At 29.6% G+C, this 20,775-nt stretch overlaps 1 protein-coding gene across 1 annotated transcript in view; it reads left to right on the forward strand.

Annotated features, from left to right (window-relative positions):
- LOC122515479 (homeobox protein araucan) overlaps positions 1 to 20,775 on the forward strand; it is an 85,994-nt gene that overhangs the window by 11,981 nt on the left and 53,238 nt on the right. The window contains exon 3 of the mRNA XM_043632847.1: positions 18,340 to 18,741. Within this exon, the coding sequence (XP_043488782.1) occupies positions 18,340 to 18,741 (402 nt within the window). The remainder of the gene's footprint in view (positions 1 to 18,339; positions 18,742 to 20,775) is intronic.

Raw genomic sequence — 20,775 nt, forward strand, 5'->3', positions numbered from 1 at the left:
GATATTTTTTTCTCACAAGATCAAAAGTTTAGAAATAAATTATTACAAAATACCATAATATTTAATTATCAATTAATAGATATTTATATAGAAAAGATATTTCATTTGATTAATCAATAAACATTTCATTTACTGCAGAATACTTTCTATAAAAATACTTCATACTGTTATAAATCTAAATAAACAACTTTAATAATTTTGAATACTAAAAAATTCGAAAATTATTCGAAGCCAATCGAATGTTTAAAAATAAATGAAAAATTTTCTTTTCGGATATACAAATCTTATTAATTAATATCAAATATCAAAGTAAAAGGTATCGTTTCTCGTTAACCATACTTAAATCAAACTTTATTAGCCAATTGGCTGAGAAAATTACTGCAATGATTGACACAATCGGTAAATTACGTGAAAGTAAATATAGTTATTTATATATATATATAAATATATATATAAATGCACGTCGAACTTGGTACGATTTCAGCGTAGTTGCGGACGCGATATCGAAGCAGTTTAACACGCACGCGGAAAACCGGTTGCTGTTTGACAGTGCACGTGACTACCGCAGTTTCTCGACACAAACTGAGGCGCCGATTTACGCGCGAATTCGACCTTACAATCCAAACTCTCTTCTCTCTTTCCTACTATTTTTTACTTTCATTTTCTTTCTCATTCTTTTAATCTATTTTTCCTTAATTCTATTTCTGTCTCACAGTTTCAGTTTCAGTCTCATTCTGTTTCTTTCTCAGTCATACAATTAGTCTCAATCACTCTCTCTCTCTCTCTATCTCATTAATTCTATTTTTTTAAAATTTTGTATCAATCGCACAATTAGTTTTAGTTTCATTTTCGATCTCATTCGATTTCAATTTAATTCTGTTTCCGTCTCACGCAGCTTAAGTCTCAATTTCAGTCTCCTTCTGTTTCTGTTTGAATCTTTAATTTTTGTTTTTGTTTCAGTCTTATATATCAGTCTCATCATTTTCTTTCTTTTACTTTCCTTCTCTCTTTCTCATTTTCTTTATGTTTCTATCTCGTTCACAATCAGTTTAAGTCTCGTTGTCAGTCAGTCTTTCTCTTTCTCTTTCTCTTCCTCTTGTTTTGTTTTTTTTTGTACCTGTATCTGTCCCTGATTCTGTCTCCGTCTTTCGTTTGGACAAATTAGCCGTCACGATGACTTTTATAAGACGAGTACGAAAAACAACCAGTCTTATTTCGTGCGAGACTATATCTTCAATAAAAATTTTAACAGATCACCGAACGATGACTCGCCGACGGCCCACCTGTCGTCTTATGTCAAACAATGAAATTTAATTAAATTACTTATTCTTTTTTTTTTCATTTCTTTTCGTTCTTCTTTTTTCTTCCATATCTTTTTATGGAAGCTTGAAATAGGGTTATCAGATTCTTCTTTTTCTTTTTCTTTTTTTTTTTCTTTTCAAATATTGGAAATTAATATGAATACGCGTTTACGTTTCATTCGAATTTAAATTAATTATCCAGCTAATATAATACATCTCACGGAGAGGTTAACCTTTTAGAATTTTATTAAATAACATCTTAGAAATTCTGATTTATTTTATATGTTTTATTACTCAACGTAGTATTGCAGTAAAAAAAGTTTACTAATGCGAATCATTGCAATACTTAACCTCACTTAACCTATAAAGTTATTGGGTAAGGTTATTGGAATAATGTTTCTTCGTAATATTTTCTCGATTGATAATTTTGTAATCGTATAATTCAGATAATATTAATCGCATCTGACCATACTTGTCAGCGTTTGAAAGTTAATATGTCGTGGAGTAATTAAAAAACAATATGCATTGTTTGCTCGTTCAATTAGAAGTTTTTGCTTTCTTGTATATGAAATAAAATAAGGAACAAATTTAATACGTTTTAAAATTTTATTACAAAAATATGAAGACTGCGAGTTAGAAAGGTTTATAAATTTGTGATTTTTATGAACATGAACCAATTTTTGATCGACCAATTACGTTAAAGGTTAATGAAATTATGGACAAAATTAAGCAACATCAGAACATTATTAGTCATGGTATCGATAGAAAACCATAAATCGACTATAAAACAATTTGAAACCGTTTATAGAAAAATTACATACAAAACATAAACGAAACTTATTTAATTTTTTACATTAAAATACGAAGAAACATTTTTCCTAACCAAATATTTTGTATTTTTTGTTAACAATTCTGACACTATTGAACAATCTAATATAATTGTTTATCAGAAATTGCTATTGGTTAATAATTACGATACTATTGAATGAAGTAATACATAAAGTTAGAAATTTTTATTAATTTCTATTTAATACTAGTATATAATTCATAAGATCAATAAATAAACCATTAAAAAAAAAAAAGAAATACGAGAGTTTCATCGTAAAATATTTTACAACAAATTCCGACAAATCATTTATCAACCCAACCCAATACAAGTTTTACGGCCTGTAATTCTACATTAAACACACACACACACACACACACTAAAACCAACATTCGCAAATACAAAATTAATTAGCAATAATTTGTATGTACACATTATCAAAGTAATATGTACATATCCGATAATAATTTCATACATATAATATCCGTTTTATATAATAAAACAAAAAAATAAAACATTAAAATAATTAATACAAACCCAGATAAAAGTAGCCAGCGATGATCGAGACGAATTACAGCAGTTAAAAGTAACACCGTTACATTCAATACCCACGATCAAAATCTTCCACTATCTCTCTCTCTGTCTCACTTTCTTTAAAAACCTTCCTTACACCAATCCCTTACCCTTCACATCCTTCCTCTTCAACATTGCTCAGCAAAAAAAAAAACAAGAGAAAAATACTTAAAACCACGTAGCACGTAGTAATCATTAATAAATATCAAAGTGAGATCGCGAAAGCGTATAAGATAGATAGAAAAAAATATTACAAGCTGTATGTGTGTACATCCTGACATCCTGTAAAAGTTTACATATATCGCAATATATTATTTTCTGTAAGAATTTCAACACATACACATACATACATATATTCTTAAATACATATTAATACAATAAAACATATATGAACATACGTATTTACATTAAAACAAACTTGCTTACATATATACTTACATACTTACATACAAACACATTTCTATATGTGTATACATACATACGTACGTTATTACTTAAAAACCAACTTGCTTAAATGCATACATTTTTACACACGAATGCATTTCTATGCGTTCATCATTCATACATACAAACATACATACATATCTACCTACACACACAAACTTACGAACTTCCTCTAACATGTTACAATGTCAGGTGTTACGATATCAACATCGTTGTACGAAGATCGATGTTATCTCAAAGATAACGAAGATGCGGGATGGTAAATGACAATGACAACTACGTGAAAGATACCGAGACATTAATTACCATCAAAGTGTAGAAACGTGACGAAGGGAAGAGAGTTAGAGTTAGTACGATTGGTGAAATGAAAAAGGAAAGAAAAAGGAGAAGAAGAAGAAGAAGAAGAAGAAGGGAAAAAAAAATGAAAGAGTGAAAAAAAGGGAATAAAAGTTTCGTTTAAAAACGGCCTGCGGAAAAAGAGGTTAGGGAATAACGTTAGAGACGGGGGGGGTTGTTACCCCGAGAGGGCTGATTCGAAAAAGGGTCTCGAAGATCTATTTGAAGCGTTAAAGACTCCGTTAAAGTGGCAGTAACTCCTCGACGTTAAAAAGTCGCGAGACTTCTACAAGCGAAACGTAAAAAAGGTATTTTTATGCTCCTTTTCTCGGTTCGCGAACAGTTGAAAAACGTTTGTCGAAAGTAAAAAGTATTACAAAAGGATTTTAAACGTACGATGAAAAATTTTAAATTCTTTAAACCCGTGTTATTTGTTGTTTCGTTATTGTTTAATCCTTCGTGGCATGAAATTTGAGAAAATAAAATGACCCAAGTTTGACTGAAATTTGTATTTCAATTTTAAATTCCACCAAGTTGGTTTATTTTTTATTAATAAAGGGGAATAATATGATATAAATTTAATTAAGTTTTTTAGATCATTAATTTGTCTCTTTTATTAATTGAATTATTTGTATGATTAACATTTAAATAATTTGGAATATATAAAATGTATATTTAATATATCAGGGGGGGGGGGAAAGTTTCTTCGTATTTGAATGCAACAATGATACATACTTTATGGTTTCTCACATCATATCAAATTCAAAACTTTTTAAACTACCCCATGGTAGGATCAAAACTTTTCAACCCACCTTGTATTAGGCTATTTTTTCAAAACATATTATTTTCCTTTTGTTGATACTGCGTTAAACATTCTAACCTTTATTATAGTATTTACTCTTTTGCATACTTCTTGATTCACCTAAATTGTAGTACGATGTCTGGCTTGTCGTATTATTCTACCACTTTAGGATTCTACTATTTGTAGCTCACAATATAATTCTTTAAATAGCAAATTCTTCATAGGTTTAAAACTAAACGTACCAATGCTTTTTATATCATATCGAATCAAATGACAAATGATCTTCAAAAAATCATATATCGTATGACCTTGAGTCATACATCGTTGTACACCGTTCATAACCAACTATCACGCTAAAGAAAAAAAACACATATAAAACCATTTAAAAATGTAAATAAAAATTTAAAATACAAGAGTTCGTCTAAATAGAAAAAAGGGAAGAAACGAAGGAAGGAAGAGATTAAAAACGTTAAACAGAAGAAAGTAGTAAAAGATACGAAAAACTGAGTTAGAAAGAAAAAGATAGATGCATTATCTCTCTCTCTTTCTCTCTCACGCACACTTTCTCTTAAGGTGGTTGGGATTTCAATTAAAAGAAAGAACAAAAATGCACGGTAGTTGTGCACTGTGCAGTAAAACAGACGAAAAGGGAAGCCCACGAGACATCGGGAGGAACTTTGAGGATGAGAAGAAGGAACAGAATGAGAAGGAGGAGGAGAGGAAGAAGAAGAAAGAAAGAAAGAGAGAGAAAGAGAGAACAGAAGGCAAACGAAGAAGAAGAAGAAGAAGAAGAAGAAGAAGAGAAAAAGACTGTCCACTCGATCTCACCACGGCCGCCATCTTTTCACTGAGAATTGCGCCCGCGTGTTGCGTGCGCATACCCTCTCCTCCTCCTACCCCCTCCTGCTATTTCTTCTTGAGCCACCTCACAATCTTAACCCCTCTCAACCACCACCTCTCTTATTCCTCTCTCCATCACCGGTTTTCTCCGATATTAGAACCCATTTGCCGATCGTGTTAAACGATTAAGGATAACGAACGTGGATTTTCTAAGATAATATCATACTATCCTCTTTCAACCGCATACATGTATCCGTTTCTTATTTTTTTTATTTTCTTCTCCTTTCTTCTTCTTCTTCTTCTTCTTCTTCTTCTTCTTATTGTTGTCTATAGTTTTCTATCTTTTATCGTAATTACATATTATTATTATTATTATTATTATTATTATTATTATTATTATTATTATTATTAATCGTGAGATCGTTAATTATTAAAATGATTTTAATTTTATTGACGTATATTTAAATTGATATTTGTTGATCGACGTTTCGTATCATTTTAATGAACATTATTGGGAATTTATTTAACATTGAATAATATTATTTAAATAAAAATTAATAGGATGAACGAACGAAGGTTCTTCTTAGAAGATTTTCGTGGATCTTGGATAAAATACGATGGTTGTTGGAATTTAGGAAACTTTTTACAAACGATTCTTTTGGATGTAATATGTTGTCGTATCTCAAAAGGGAGTTTTTCTTTTCGTACTTCATCGGAAAATCTCATTAAAATTACTAAATATCCCTAGATAAGACACGCCATCTACATTACATCGACATATTGATTAGCGCCAAATTTAACAGTTCTATTCTAAGTCTTATACAGCTTGAATAGAGTAGGATTATAATTAAACAACGTGATTGGGGGCCGGAGGGGGATTAAAGAAGCTGATAAATGATGGCTTAACGTAAAATTGTTTTATTTATTTTACATTTAAAGAAAAAATGTAAGAAAGAGATAGATTGATCTACAAATAACAACTAAACATAATATTATTTATTTTTGCTGTTGTTAATATTCTATCGTTAAATTTATTAATAAATTGTCGTGAATTTATGTATCATTAATTAATGATAATATAGATGTACAGTTGTTTTTTTTTTTATCAAAATATATTAATATAAAATTGGCAAATGGTAATAACAAAATAATAATCCTACGTTATTTATAATTATGATTACCAAAAAACAAAAAAATATGATAAAAATATTTAAGGATTAATTTTCTTTAATTTACCACGCCCGATCAAACGACCGTTAATTCGTAAAAAATGAAACCCATGAAAACACATAAACTACATATTATTTAGTTCTAAATAAAATAAAATATATTCTTCATTATCTAGTTGGAGTAAATTCTTCATTTATATTAAAAAATAAATGTTTCTTTTATTTATTTATTTTATTTGACTGCTCACGGTAAAGGAATAAGTATACATTAAGTAGATTTAGTATTAATCTAATCATTTCATATAAAATCTAGTTAACGAAATTATGAAATAATAGGAGTAGGAGGACAGATATATATAGAAAAAAAAATATAAATCATTAAAAATAATTTGAAAAAATATAACAATCGTAAACGATATTAAAACTTTTCATCGGACTTCTTTTATTCGATCATCGTCATAACGAACGATCTCGAACTTACTACGACCTCGAAATCATAAGCAAGCAGGAACGTTTTACTATTGGTTAACTTAACTTGGCAATGTTTTGTTCGATTTATCGATCGATATCGGATAAGTCCTGTTATCTTTACCGAAGAGAAGAAGGCTCGCGGCGGAATGAGTATCAAGCATAAATCGCGCTGACGTTTTCGCTTAGGTCGTTCAGATATCGATCGAATAAAATGAAACTAAAGAAAAGAGTAATAGAATAAAAAATACGCTAGGAGAAAGAAAGAAAGAGAAAGAGAGAGAGAGAGATAGTACGTTATCGTTAGATCGGCTCGCTAAGAGGGGAACGATCGTTTTTATTATCTGCCATTTAATCAACGTTAAGAGTCTTGAAAAAAAGAAATAAAATAATAGAAAGTATACTACAAAATAAAACAAGGGGTGGGAGGAAAGATCATTCATTACTTTTACCATCTTCATTCCTTTTTTTATTTAATTTAATTTAATTTAATTTTATTTTGCTTTAAAATTTATTTGGTAAAATAAAAATGTTTTTTTTTTCTGATTCTCCGTCGTCCAAGTGTTTTTCGTCAAAAGTGAAAAACGATTTTGTTGAATTTCGCAAAAAAATTAACTTAATTTTTTAATTTATTTTTCAACACGTAAAAAATTCTTATTTTATAATTAGTTCAATAAAATAAGTAAAACAATGAAGAAACCATAAATTCAGCTACTTCTAGCATAATTCTTTGTAATTATGCTGATACTTAGGAAAAAATGAAACGTTTTATTTTAATTCTTATTATTATTCTACCCGATATATATGGATACATATACGTATATCTACGTATAAATACGTTTTTCAAAGCACATTTATTATTCAGATCTGTAGGCTAGTCTTCAAATGTAAAAACTCGAGAGATAATACTTGCAACATTGTATATGTGATAATTTGCAAGACTTGTTATACACGAATGGAAAAAAAAGGAGAGAAAAAAAGCCACGTGTTTACTTTATATCACCGGAACTTCCAATAAACCGTTTAAATGATACAATCTTAAGTATTAATATCGTTACTTATGATTTGAACTAGTCTTGCAAAACTTATAACACAGTTAATATTTACACAATGTTTCAAAATGTGTTGACATAACCTCAAAAATAGTTTCTGCACGTTAAAATAAAAATAAAACAAAATATATATACAGTCGTATGCCCAATACAAATCTAGTTTCCAAATTATGATAAATTTTAGTATCATACGTGTTACATGATTTTCATAGACACTGTTCGAACTGTTCAAAAAATTTGTTTAAAAATATCAAACATATTAAATTTGCTTACAATGTGAGATAAAATAATTAGTTGTAAATAATTGAAACAATCATTTAGTCGGTAAAATTAACTAATTATTGGAAGACAAAAACAGGTGTAATTTGAAAATAATATTATATTATTATAACTTTTATTTGTATTATTTTAGCGTATTGAAACTATTCTTGAAAAAAATGTGCACACATATTTTGAAACTTCCTATATATCTATATGAAATTTATTAAAAGATCAAACGAGAAAGAAAAAGAGAAAGAGAAAAAATATTAGAGTTAGAAAATGTCAGAGATAAGAGAACGTAAACAGGTACTTAAAACCTATTCGGATATTACGTTTGAACTTTCGTGAAGGTTATTCGATTTGTTACCATTGAAAATTGAAATGAACGTGTAGCAAGAAAAATCTGCTCGTATATTTTACATAAAAACAGGATATATCTTTCGTTTTATTTTTATTTTTTTATATTATGCATTTATTATGTAAATCTAACGAGAAATAGTATTCGAAACAAGTATTATTTAAAATATTAATTTTTTAACTTATGTTCAAGATTTTTTATTGTTGCCGTAACATGGATCAGTAAATTTAGTTTATACGAAAAACAAAGAAAATTCATTTTTACGAGGTCATGTTTGAAATGAATCGTTTGTAATTAAGATATCTTGATTTTCTTTTGTTTTGTGCGCATTATTTTGAAGTAAATGTAAAAAATACACAATAAAAAAAGAATATTTTAAACGAAATAAGTGTAATGAGTTTATAATTAAATCATATACACGAGCGTAGAATTTTTCTTAAAGATAATTTATAATAGTATTGAATGAATAGTAACAAAATATTTCAAAAAATTGACACGTTGAAATATTATTTACAAAATATAAATTCATGAGTATAATCACGTGCAACTCATTTACCTTATTGCAGGTCACCATGACGAATGTATTTCTCTGTCTTAACAAGAATTTGTTATTTAAATGAACGTAATCAAATGTTTAATATTTTTCTAACAATAACACATATTCACAAATTTGTAATATTAAAATTTATTCGTGTAAAATCAAGTTTTACCATTTACCAAATTAATAATCAATTACAATTTTTATTGAAAACATTTTGATCTAAACGTAATTATTAGGTATAGAAAATAATTCAGTTTTTATATATAAGCCATTTATTAAGATAGAATATTTAATATTTAAATTATTTCAATAACATTTAAATTAGCATAATAACATATGTAAGAAATTTAACAAGCATTCGCACATTTATTTTTTTTTCTTCTAATAGAAAAAAAAGAAATACGCATGCGTGATAGACGATACATTAAATATTTCAATGATTATTTTTCTATGACTACTTAATTATAAACGTATGTCGAAGAAACATGATCGAATGATTTATCTTCTCATCATTCTTAAGATTGCATTTTTATTTGTGACGGAATAATACGTGTTAATTAATAAGTAAATGAAAATAATATAAAAAATAGAAAAAAAAATCGTCTCAAGGCAGAAACGAACAAATTCAAATGATATTTACAATACTTACGTAAATTTACACGAAGAAGTGATGATTATTTATTGACAATTTTTCTACTTTTTTTTTTTTATTTTTTTTTAATAAAAACTCGTCACATTTGCGTGCAACGTATAATCAAGTTTTTCTTACGTTTGAACATATTTATTATAATTACGTGATATAATATAGATATTGAATCTCATTATATCTCGTAACGATTTGTTTTTACCAAGACAATTTAAAAAAAAAAAAAACAACATTACTACTACTACGAAGTTATAAATAAAAATTAGCAAATAAATTATTTTAAGTACCGTACATCTTTTTTTCTGTTAGAACTATAAAACAAATTTATTCAATTTTAAATTGATCAGTGTAACAATAATGAATTAGAAAATATGAATTGTATCCCTTTAAACGAATTATTATAGAAAAAAAAACAAAGATAATTATCATTTTACTATTATATACGTAATATATTAGCAGATGTATGGGGTGATGGATGGGGGTACAACATCTTTGTTTGTTCCAGAGCATACAAACTTTTTTTCTACCATTATATCGTTCATGATTGGTGGATTTAATTCTTTTTGAGAAAACTTGTACACGTGTATGTGTACAGTACGAAAATTGATGATTTCATAACCTACAAACATAACCTCGTCGTGATTTGTTTCATTTGCAAATGCTCGAGATCACCTCACCCTCCCCCCTCTCTGTATTTTAAACACCTCTCACTGAAACATATTTTAAAGATGAACCGAAAAATGTTTAAGATATTATGTGCACATTCTTACATTTAAATGGTTTGTTTTACTTATACGAGCTTAAAAACGTTTCCTTTTGCTTCCCCCCCCTTCCTCCTGCTTTAAACACAGCCAATTGAAGGACATATTTAAACCCTTCGGGTAATCTACAGAATATTCTACTAGATTGGGAATTGTTTACATTGATCGTAACATATATAATGAGATTTGAAATTTGTCATGATGATAGGGTTAATCTGTTTTGAAATAAAATCAAGTAACGAGGTTAATTAAAATATTGGTAACTCGCGTATAATGCACATTCCTGTTACGTGAATTCATATTACTTGTGAAAGATATTGCAACGAGTTTTTATTGCATGCAACATGATCATCGTATAACGTGTAGCAAAAACATGTGGGATTTTTCTGTTTTTTTTTCTTTCCGGATTTTATATGAAATAAAAAAAAAATATTTTCTTTGCTAATTGTAGTTGTATCAATTTTTAAACAATAACTAACAAATATATATATATATGTATATATGTATTATATGTATGTATATATTTTGTATTTTTATTTCAATATGATTAAATATTTTCAATACATATTTTAGGTTATACCAAAATGGCGACCTATAAAAGCAACCTCTTACGCATAAAAATAATTCGTAAAAACACGTAAAAAGAATTGAAATATCATCTCAGATTCAAATTAACCCTAACGTAATTCTAATAGGGAAAAAAATCTTCTAAAGTAAGTAACTAACGCAACCCTGATTTAATCTTAACGGAATAACCTTGATCCAGTTTCAACTGACTGTAGATAAATGCTATTCACAAGAACACTTTACCACTTCAGTAATTAAACCATAGAAAAAACCATAGAAAAAACCAACATTGAGCACGACACTAATCAGTTGATATAAGTTAGTTTATAATATTCATATTACATGAACAACAATTGCTCACACTTGACAATATCATATAACATGATTTTATGCAACTAGAGGTATCGTTGTTAACCGCTTTTATCCTTGATATCTCTAATATTTTTAAAAACAAAATGGCAACGAAAAAATCAAAAAGAAAAACCAAAAAAAAAAAAAAACTACTGCGTATGCAAATGTAAACGTAAAAAAGAAAAGGAACGAATCGTAAGGACGTATAACAACCGTGAAAAAGTTTCTTTCAACATTTTGTTCGAGAAAAGAAACATAAAACGTCCTCTTTTTATTCCAACGAGGCAAAAGAATCGTATAGTATAGAAAAAAAAGAAAAAAAGAAGATGGAAAAAGAAGGAATAGGATGAGGATGAGAAGGAGGGGGCGGAGGAAGGTGGAGGGGGAAAGAAGGAGGAAATAGGGTTGAGGTTCGATTCGAAGGGTTTTCGCGGCGTCGACGGCGGGTATACGCGAAGGGTTTGTGGGGTGCGGGGGTGAGGGGGTGAAAGCGGCCTCTTAAAAGGTTCCGATGGGAAACTCAGCAGGGCGTGAATGGCTCCAGACGTGCTGGAGGTGCCGCGCTGCGTTTCGCCAGAAAAGAGAGGAAAGAGGAATGGGGAAGGGGGAAAGGGGGAGGAGGAAGAGGAGGAAGATCCGAAGGACGCGAGAAAAAGGAGTGTGAAAGAGAGAGAGAACGAATGAGAGGGGTAGGGAGAGACGTTTGCGCGTGGTTCTTTTACACATTTACACTCAGAGGACACGTTCATATATTTTTTTATTTGTATGTGTGTGTGTGTGTTGGTAGTTGGGAAAAGGAGTAAATGGTGGATGAGGAGGGTGAGGGAGGAAGAGGAGGGCCTGGAGGTACCTTGGCACCTTCGGTTTTTGTTCACGAAAGTTCGGTTTACCTCGTTCCCGTTTTCTCTCAACGAGAGAGACCAGGCTACTCTACCTTTTCTCTTTTTTTCTTATTTCTTTTTTATTCTTCTTCTTCTTCTTCTTCTTCTTCTTCTTCTTCTTCTTCTTCTTCTTCTTCTCTTCATCCTCATTCTTGTCTTCTATATTCTTCTTATTCTTCTTCTTATTCTTCTCGTGTCATCAGTTTTTCGTTTTCTTCTATTTTTTACCGTCGAATTTCTTTTTCTTTCGTTTATACTGAAGACAAGTTTCGGTTGATTCAGAGAAAGTTAAGAAGAAAATGAGAAAGAGAGATAGATATATTGGTAAGTATAATAAATAATTATAATAAAGTGGGTTGTTATATTAGTGGGTCGAAATATTCGATACATGAAACGGAAAGTTAAGTATTTCTATTCGAGTCATTAATTTTTGGCAATTGTTACGTAAAAATAAATACAATATGTTTTAGGTCACACAAAAAATATAATTGAACAAATTTAATATGATAGGATAGATGAATCTATTGGTAGTCATAAATGTTTTCAAATAGTTGTGTTTTTTAGGTTAAACTAGATCATTTCTCTTCATTTCTTTTTTCAGATTGAATTTCACACGATAATTAAATTTTATCATACCAAATGCCAAAACTCATCTTAGCATAAATGAGAAATCGCAAATGAAATTAAAATATAAATAATGTAATATTTCTCATAGTTCTAGCGAGAAAACTTTGGGAACCTTATGGACATTTTGAGAACCACTGGGTTATGTAGTTGTAATAAATTTAAAGATAAGGATGCTTAACAAATCTAAAACTAAAACGCTGTATATTACACTAATATACTTATTTGTAGCCTATAATTTAATAAATTGGCAAACAATTCCATATCATCTGTTAGAAATTTTCAAACTAACCTAAAAAACACAACAACGTTTACAAAGAAAAATTACAAGAGATTCAATCGTGCCTATCTTAGAACAAAAATAACAAGTGAAAACCAAAACCAGAGAAATAAAAACTATATAATTTAAACGAAGATATATTTATAGCCTAATAATTGAATAAATTTGCGAATAATTCGATACCATCTGTTAGAAATTGTTCAACTAACCTAAAAAACACAACCAACGTCTACAAATAAAAATTACGAAATATTCAATCGTAGAATAAAAATGATTAGAGAAAATCCAAATGGAAATCTGAGAAATGAAATTATAATTGACAAATGTAACTCAGTGAATCGTTAGAACCAATCGTAACGTTTTAACGCATTAACGCTTACCACACATAATTTATTAGTGAAGGTTTCTCCCAGTTTAGCATTGGTGAAACAGGAAAGGTAATATCTCTGGTAACCAGAGAGAAAGAGAAAATCGTTCGATACCACGCGGTATTTTGCGCGTTTTAATCGAATAGCTCTCGGGGCTTCACGATTATTAATCGTCGCACGGCAATGGCACAGCACGCGACGCGATTTATTGGCGATCTCCGTTTGCCCAGGCGAAACGTTCCACCACGACGACGGTGGCACGATTTCACGACTCGCGAGAATAAATGGCTCTGTTGGGTTGAACGATCACGAGAAACGATTCCATCGCAAGCCTCGAAAACTAAATGACCTACCGAAAAAGGGAAACGCGAGTTCGTCTGGCTTAAGTCGATTATAATACTTTAAATATACACAGTGAACAATTTAATAACTATTACAACATTGTCATTCCACAATTTAATTCTATTTCAATATTTACTTAACAACAAAATCAAAGCAAATCTTAAACATATAATCCACATTTCGAATCAATTTAACTAATTTTTCTAAACCTAACCTAACGAAATATATCCAACACGTCTAAAAGTAGCGTATTGCATTTGACATTATTTCTAAATATCTAAAAAACTAATCACCTTTAAACAAAATAACTTAATACTTTTTTATTCAATAAACCACGAGGTATACATTTACGGTGAAATGAATTTCTTAACAAATAAGATTGAAGAAAAAATCCATACCACAATTAGATCCTGAATTATTGTATACTTATTGGAGGGACACCGTGTACGTATATGCGTGTCTAATAAAACATAAACTGGATTAAATCCACACCTTTAATAATTCAAAACGGATTAATGTCAGACGGAAGCAACTAAGAAATCAAATTTTCGTCGATCCTATTTATCATTTAAACTCGTAGGCGTTATCTTTCTTTTTCTTGTTCCAACTCTCCGGTGATTTCAACATGGCCTACGAATAGAAAGGTACTCTCTCTCTCTCTCCCTCTCTCTCTTTTTCCTTATTCTTTCTTCATCTCGAAATATCACGAACACTCATATACAATTTATCGTACATGATACACCAATAGCACGCTATATGTGTCCGATATGTTTCCCATCAAATTTTCAAGTACGTTGTATGTTGTTATATTCGCGTTTTACCTACCAAGTCACGAATCTACACATTCTCGCGATATTACGCTTGTCCAACTCTCTACATTTCCTTGATAGAAAGGTTTACATTAAACGGAGAAACTGAAAGTGTATATGTGTATGCATGTATGTGTTTGTATGAGAGGGAAAGAGAAAGAGAGAGAACAAATCCGTTCATATGTTTGCAGTTTCAAGCTTCGTTCTCACTTCTCTCGTCTCTCACTCGCGAACCGTTTGCCGACGGAATGCGGGAAGTTAGTGGAAAGGGTTTATCAAGGTGGATACGAGTTCTAGCATCCTACTGGAGTGAGAAAGATAGAAAGAAAGAATGAGAGAGAGAATGAGAGAGAGAGTGAGAGAGAATGAGGAGTGAGAGATAGGGAGCTACCTCTTCTCTCGAAATAACTCCACGCCCTTGCCGTATTAATTACCGGGATTCGTTCCGTCCTCATTTACAACGAGCTAATTTACCGTGGAATATACCTAACGTATTTTCATTATTATAGGATACCATACGCATCTATGATTTCAACTATGATTTTAATTCATCCTGAGAATTGTTATCATATATCTTTACGTATGTAATATATATATTTGTCATTATTGTTTTGTTTTATTTTAGAAATGCATCCTTAGATTCAATCGAAAATAAATTAATTTGAAATGAGATTCAAATTTGAATTTTTTTTGATCATTATTATATTAATGGCTGTTGCAAGTAATTCGTGAGATTTTTTGTATGATACAGAAATATTTTTAATTCATGTTTTCTATAGAGAAAAGTTTTATTTTATTTAAATATTTATGCAAGGTTATATACCTTGTGTGTGTGTACATGTTAATTAATATGTAATATTAAAATTTAAAATTTATTTATTAATTAATTTATTAATTAATTTATTAATTAATTATTTATATATTATTATTATTATTATATATTATTTAATATATTATTTATTAATTAATTTATTTATTAAATATTCGTAAATAATATCGTAATTGAATTTGATTATTTATCATATTATATTCTTTAACGTATGTATTTATATTTGAAATAAATTAGGATAATTCTTTTTCTTTTTTTTTTTTGCATCTGATTAGTGCTCTCCTTAATCGAACTCGAAATAAATAAATTAAAAATTAAGTTCAAATTTGATCTCCTTATCTTTACGTGTAATTGATCGGTCATTAGTATACTCATGTTTTTACGTACGAATAATTAATGTGATTTTATTATATTGTACAGAAATATTTTCCAATATTGTTTTAATATAAATTATATACAAAATTTATATTTTATTTAAATGTATGTAGAAAAAATGTGTGTCCTCGCATGCGTTTTAGTATTAAAATAAACGCATAAAATTTAACGATAATTTTTCTGCAAATATTTATATTTTAAGTTAAACTTGTTAAATACGATCATAAATATTATTTTTAAAAGTCAAATAACAACAATATCAGTACACGTTTCAGTCTAACAATATACGTTGATAATTATCGGGTAATTTATTATTTCCTTTTCTTTTTTCTTTTTCCCTCCTTCTTTTGTTTTATTTTTCATTTTTAATTATTACACGTGTTTAACTTTATCGGTCATGGTATACTTTATCACGTCATTATATAATACAAACTGCTCCATTTTCTTAACCTGCCATTTATCGATAGTTAACGCTTATGGTAATACTAATTACCTTTTTTATTAGTTAGACTGAAAGAGATATACAGTATCGTGGTAAAACCAACAGGTGTGCGATGATACTAATGAAACAACGCACTCCGATTCCTTTCATTTGGTATATCAAACATCGATCCTAATGAAGTTTATCGAAACGACCAATCATTGATTAGTTTTCTATTAGGTGAGAAAGAAAATGTTTGATTTAGTCGAAGGATCACTTTTAATGAAACTTATGCAACTAAACACTTTTTTTTTCCTTTTTTTTTTTATCACGAATCGTGACTTGGTTGTCAATACAAATAAATAAACATATGTGAACATATTAAACGAAGTTTCATTTGATATAAACAAAAAATATTAAATTAGGGAACAATTTTTTTCGTATTTTGATACAAATATCATACAACTTTTGTTTAATATTTTAAATTATGATTTATGTGTATACTCGTAATGAAAAAATAAATAGTTATCATTAGGTATTTAATCAGTTAATTATTGTGACCCCTTTGAAAAGTGTTTTACTTATAAATTGTGTGTAGTAAAAAATAATATTGCAAATTTCTCGATGACGTGTATACTCGTCAATTACATTTAACTATTTAATAACATCGTATACAAAAAAAAGAAAGAAAAAAAAAATAAGAAGAAACTTGATGTTCTCCACTGAATATAATAAAACGTTGCAAAATCATTTGAAATATACATTATTCCGTACTAGATAATGATTATGCGAACGTAATAACATTAAAATTATTTAATAACGCATGTCATACTTGTAATAATAGATACACGTGTGTATCTATTACCTGGTACACGAGATTTATTCCAACTAGTCTCGATTTATTTTTCATCTCAGAGTCCTGGTTACCAATACGAAATTCATTTAATTTAATTGAATATATCTTTTTACTCTTATCTTTGATTGAGGATGAATTGACGGGGGTAGTTGTTGTTGAACGTGGTTTATTTTTACGATGCAAAAATCGATCCATTGTTTTCAATGGAACTAACGCCACGCCTTCGAATAGTACCGCCTTACTTTGTAATCTATCCTAAGATCGTATCCGTTAAAAGGCATGTCGATCTTTAACTATCTCGATGCTAGTATTCCGTATCGAGCTTCCAAAGGGTCAAGAAAGTTCACCTGATTCGTGAGATCGCGACTAATACCGGTTAAGAAGCTCAACGTGTTCAGCACGTTTTAGTACTATACTTTGTACAAAATGAACAACCCATTGTTTATCAAGTATGGAATTTATTATTTGCATTGTTGAAATTGGTAATCTGTGTGTGTGTGTTTGTTTTGTAGTTGAATTAGCAAGTATATATATACAGTATACAGTGTACAATATACAGTATACAGTGTACAATATACAGAATATGTCGGCACGATGAGCTTTTGATCTGAAAAGTATACATATTATTGGATTTATATTTGTAGTTTATTGGTTGTTTGATTAGAGAAGATATCTAATAGATAATATAATTATCGTTTAATCGTTGTGCTAATGTCATACAGATTTATGGTTATTACATCATCGAGAGATCATGTATTGATATCGTGAAAGATTGAGAGAAACGGTTTAAAGGTTTTATTTAATAGATCGTTAAATCATCAGGAATTAGATCACTATGATCCAGTTTGTGGGACTATAAATAATCAGACTTATTAAGTCTCTTATATATATATATTCGTTAGTTTATCTTGTCATTATATTTTCTTTCGAAGTATTATATTAATCTTAAGTTACAAATATTTATATTAAAGTGAGGAAAGTTGACCGGAAAATGGTAAACTTCGGACTCGAATTCCTGGTTTAGTTAGTCTAATGGTCTAATATTTTTCACCAATCCTACATTAATAAAATATTTCCTCAATTTTTGACGAATAAATATAATTTATCCATTAAATACAAAACGTCACATTATTCCAATAACTTTCTACAACAATTCGTACTCGATGACGACTAATTTTTATGTAAAGAAAAATTATTTTATTTGTAATTATTTAAACAATATACAATTTAAACTAAATAAGAAAATAAATGGTTACAGCTGCTGGTGAGTGGCGGGCAGCCGACGACAGCAACCTCACCTGCTATGTCGTCAGGAGGAGCCCTAAGCCCTGGTGCCCTTTCACCTTCGTCAACGGCAACAACAACACCAGGAGGTGCTGGAGGAACTGGAGCATCTGGTGGTGCCACTACTCCCGTAGCTGCGACTACAGGACCTGGATGTTGTGAAAATGGTAGGCCGATGATGACGGACCCAGTTACCGGCCAAACAGTTTGCAGTTGTCAATACGATAGTGCTGCGAGATTGGCATTAGGAGCATATCCAAGATTGGCACCAACTGCTACCTCATATTCCTCTTACCCTACACCAACACCTTCTACTACCGATCAGGCCCCTTATCCTAGTATCGGTATGGACAGTTCTGCCTTCTATTCACCTTTGGTAAGTTTAATTATTTGTTTTATTTCATTTACGATTGTTTTCATTCGATTAAATATTAATTTGCCGCTTTTACGTCGAATGTTACTCGCTGTCAGTTTGTTTTATCTCAAAACAATCTTATTCTTATCAAATTTATATCAAATTATCTTCATTTTTAGTTCAAGTATATTTCAAATAAAAATGTTGGTAAATGTTGATCGACAAAATTAAAATATAATTCGGAATGCGTAATTTGATGTATGCAAATTTCGTTCATATTATTGGATTACGCGAATATTTCGAAGAAAGTGATATTTAAATATGATAAAAAAAATATAAATCAATTCTTAAATTAACGTTAACTATTTCAATAACGATCTAGAATCTTTCTCTATAAGATATTAATATAAGCAAATTTTGTTCATATTATTGGGTTACGCGAATATTTCGAAGAAAGTGGTATTTAAATATGATAAAAAATATAAATCAATTTCTAAATAAACGTGTTAACTATTTTCATACGATTTAACATATTTCTCGATAATATATTAAATACGATCACAAATACTCGTATAATATAAGTTTCATTGAATTTGGTTGGGCGTGAAGTTTAAATGGATGGTTTGGTCGAGGTAGGTGTACCACTCGATTATTATACTCCTCTCTCTAACCTTCAACTTAAGACGGATTAGCACGTGGTCTCGGTACGAATTAGCTCGGAATCCCAGTGATGGAAATGTTCACGGCAGATCGGACACGGACGGTCCTTGAACCCCCCTTTCGGCCACGGAAAGTCTCCCTCTCTCTCTCTCTCTCTCTCTTGTTGGATAAATCATACGTCTCACTTTCTGGGTACTTGTGCGCGCGCGCGCGCTGACGTTCAGGGTTGCACCGGCTGGTAAAGATTATTCAAGCATAGTTATAGTACTAAAACTCGTCGAAGAACGAGAAGCGATAATCTCGTTTGAGTCCTCCGTTCGCGGAAGACGCGTCAGTTGGTAAGTTTAACGAGCACCCCCCTACCCAGCCCCCCACCCACCCTTTTGCTCATGACGAATTCACGAACATATTTTAGAGGGGTGTGTCTTTGCTTATTCCTCCTTCTTCTTCGTTATAAGACAAGGAAAAAAAAAGAGAGAATAAGAAAAGAAGAAAATTAGGAGAGACAAAGTAAAGGAAAAGGGAGAGAATAAAAAAAGAAAATGTAGATTGTGAATGACAGAAATGTATGATATAGTCAAAGGAAAAGGGACACAGAGAAAAAGAATAAAATAAAAATAAAGAAAAATAGGGACTAACAAGAGTATGAGATAATAATAATGAAGTATAAGAGTAGACGATATATACAGGGTGTCCCATTTAACTCTAGTCATGATTTTTCAGGTACTTGCGATAACCTGAAAATAAAAAATACTTTAAAAACAAAATTTCTTTCGAACTTCTTTTTAATTGCAATGTATAGTCAATCAAAAACAGATCAATTTTTATTTAAAATATTATATTATATTTATTTATTATTAATTTATTATTTATTATTTATTATATATATATATATATATATATATAATATAATTTATGTATTAATTAAATTATTTATTATTTATAAAAATATTATATTATATTATATATTATTTAAAATATTATATATAAAAAGAAGTTCGAAAGAAATTTTTTTTTAATGTTTTTAAGGCATTCCTTTTACATTATAGCAACAAATATTAGCAACATATCAACCTTTTTACTGTTAGTTTACATTTTCTACAACATTTTAACATTAAACTGCGATTTGTTCCCGTGAATATACTTGTAATATTTTTTATACTTATAGCAAGCGGATTTTAATGATTTTTATATTAAATTAAAGTACATTCTTTTTTCTACGCGTAGAATACTTTGTCGAGTTATAAATCGATCTGTAAAGATTCATAAAATGTCAGATAATGCAATGCTGTAAATTGTACATCTTTGAAATTTCTTTGAAAAGTTCGGGTAAATATTTTTTATACTTATAGCAAGCGGATTTTAATGATTTTTATACTAAATTAAAGTACACTC

The sequence above is a fragment of the Polistes fuscatus genome, unplaced genomic scaffold (genome assembly GCF_010416935.1).
Source record: "Polistes fuscatus isolate 324 unplaced genomic scaffold, CU_Pfus_HIC Scaffold18, whole genome shotgun sequence".
In the NCBI taxonomy this organism is placed as follows: domain Eukaryota; kingdom Metazoa; phylum Arthropoda; class Insecta; order Hymenoptera; family Vespidae; genus Polistes; species Polistes fuscatus.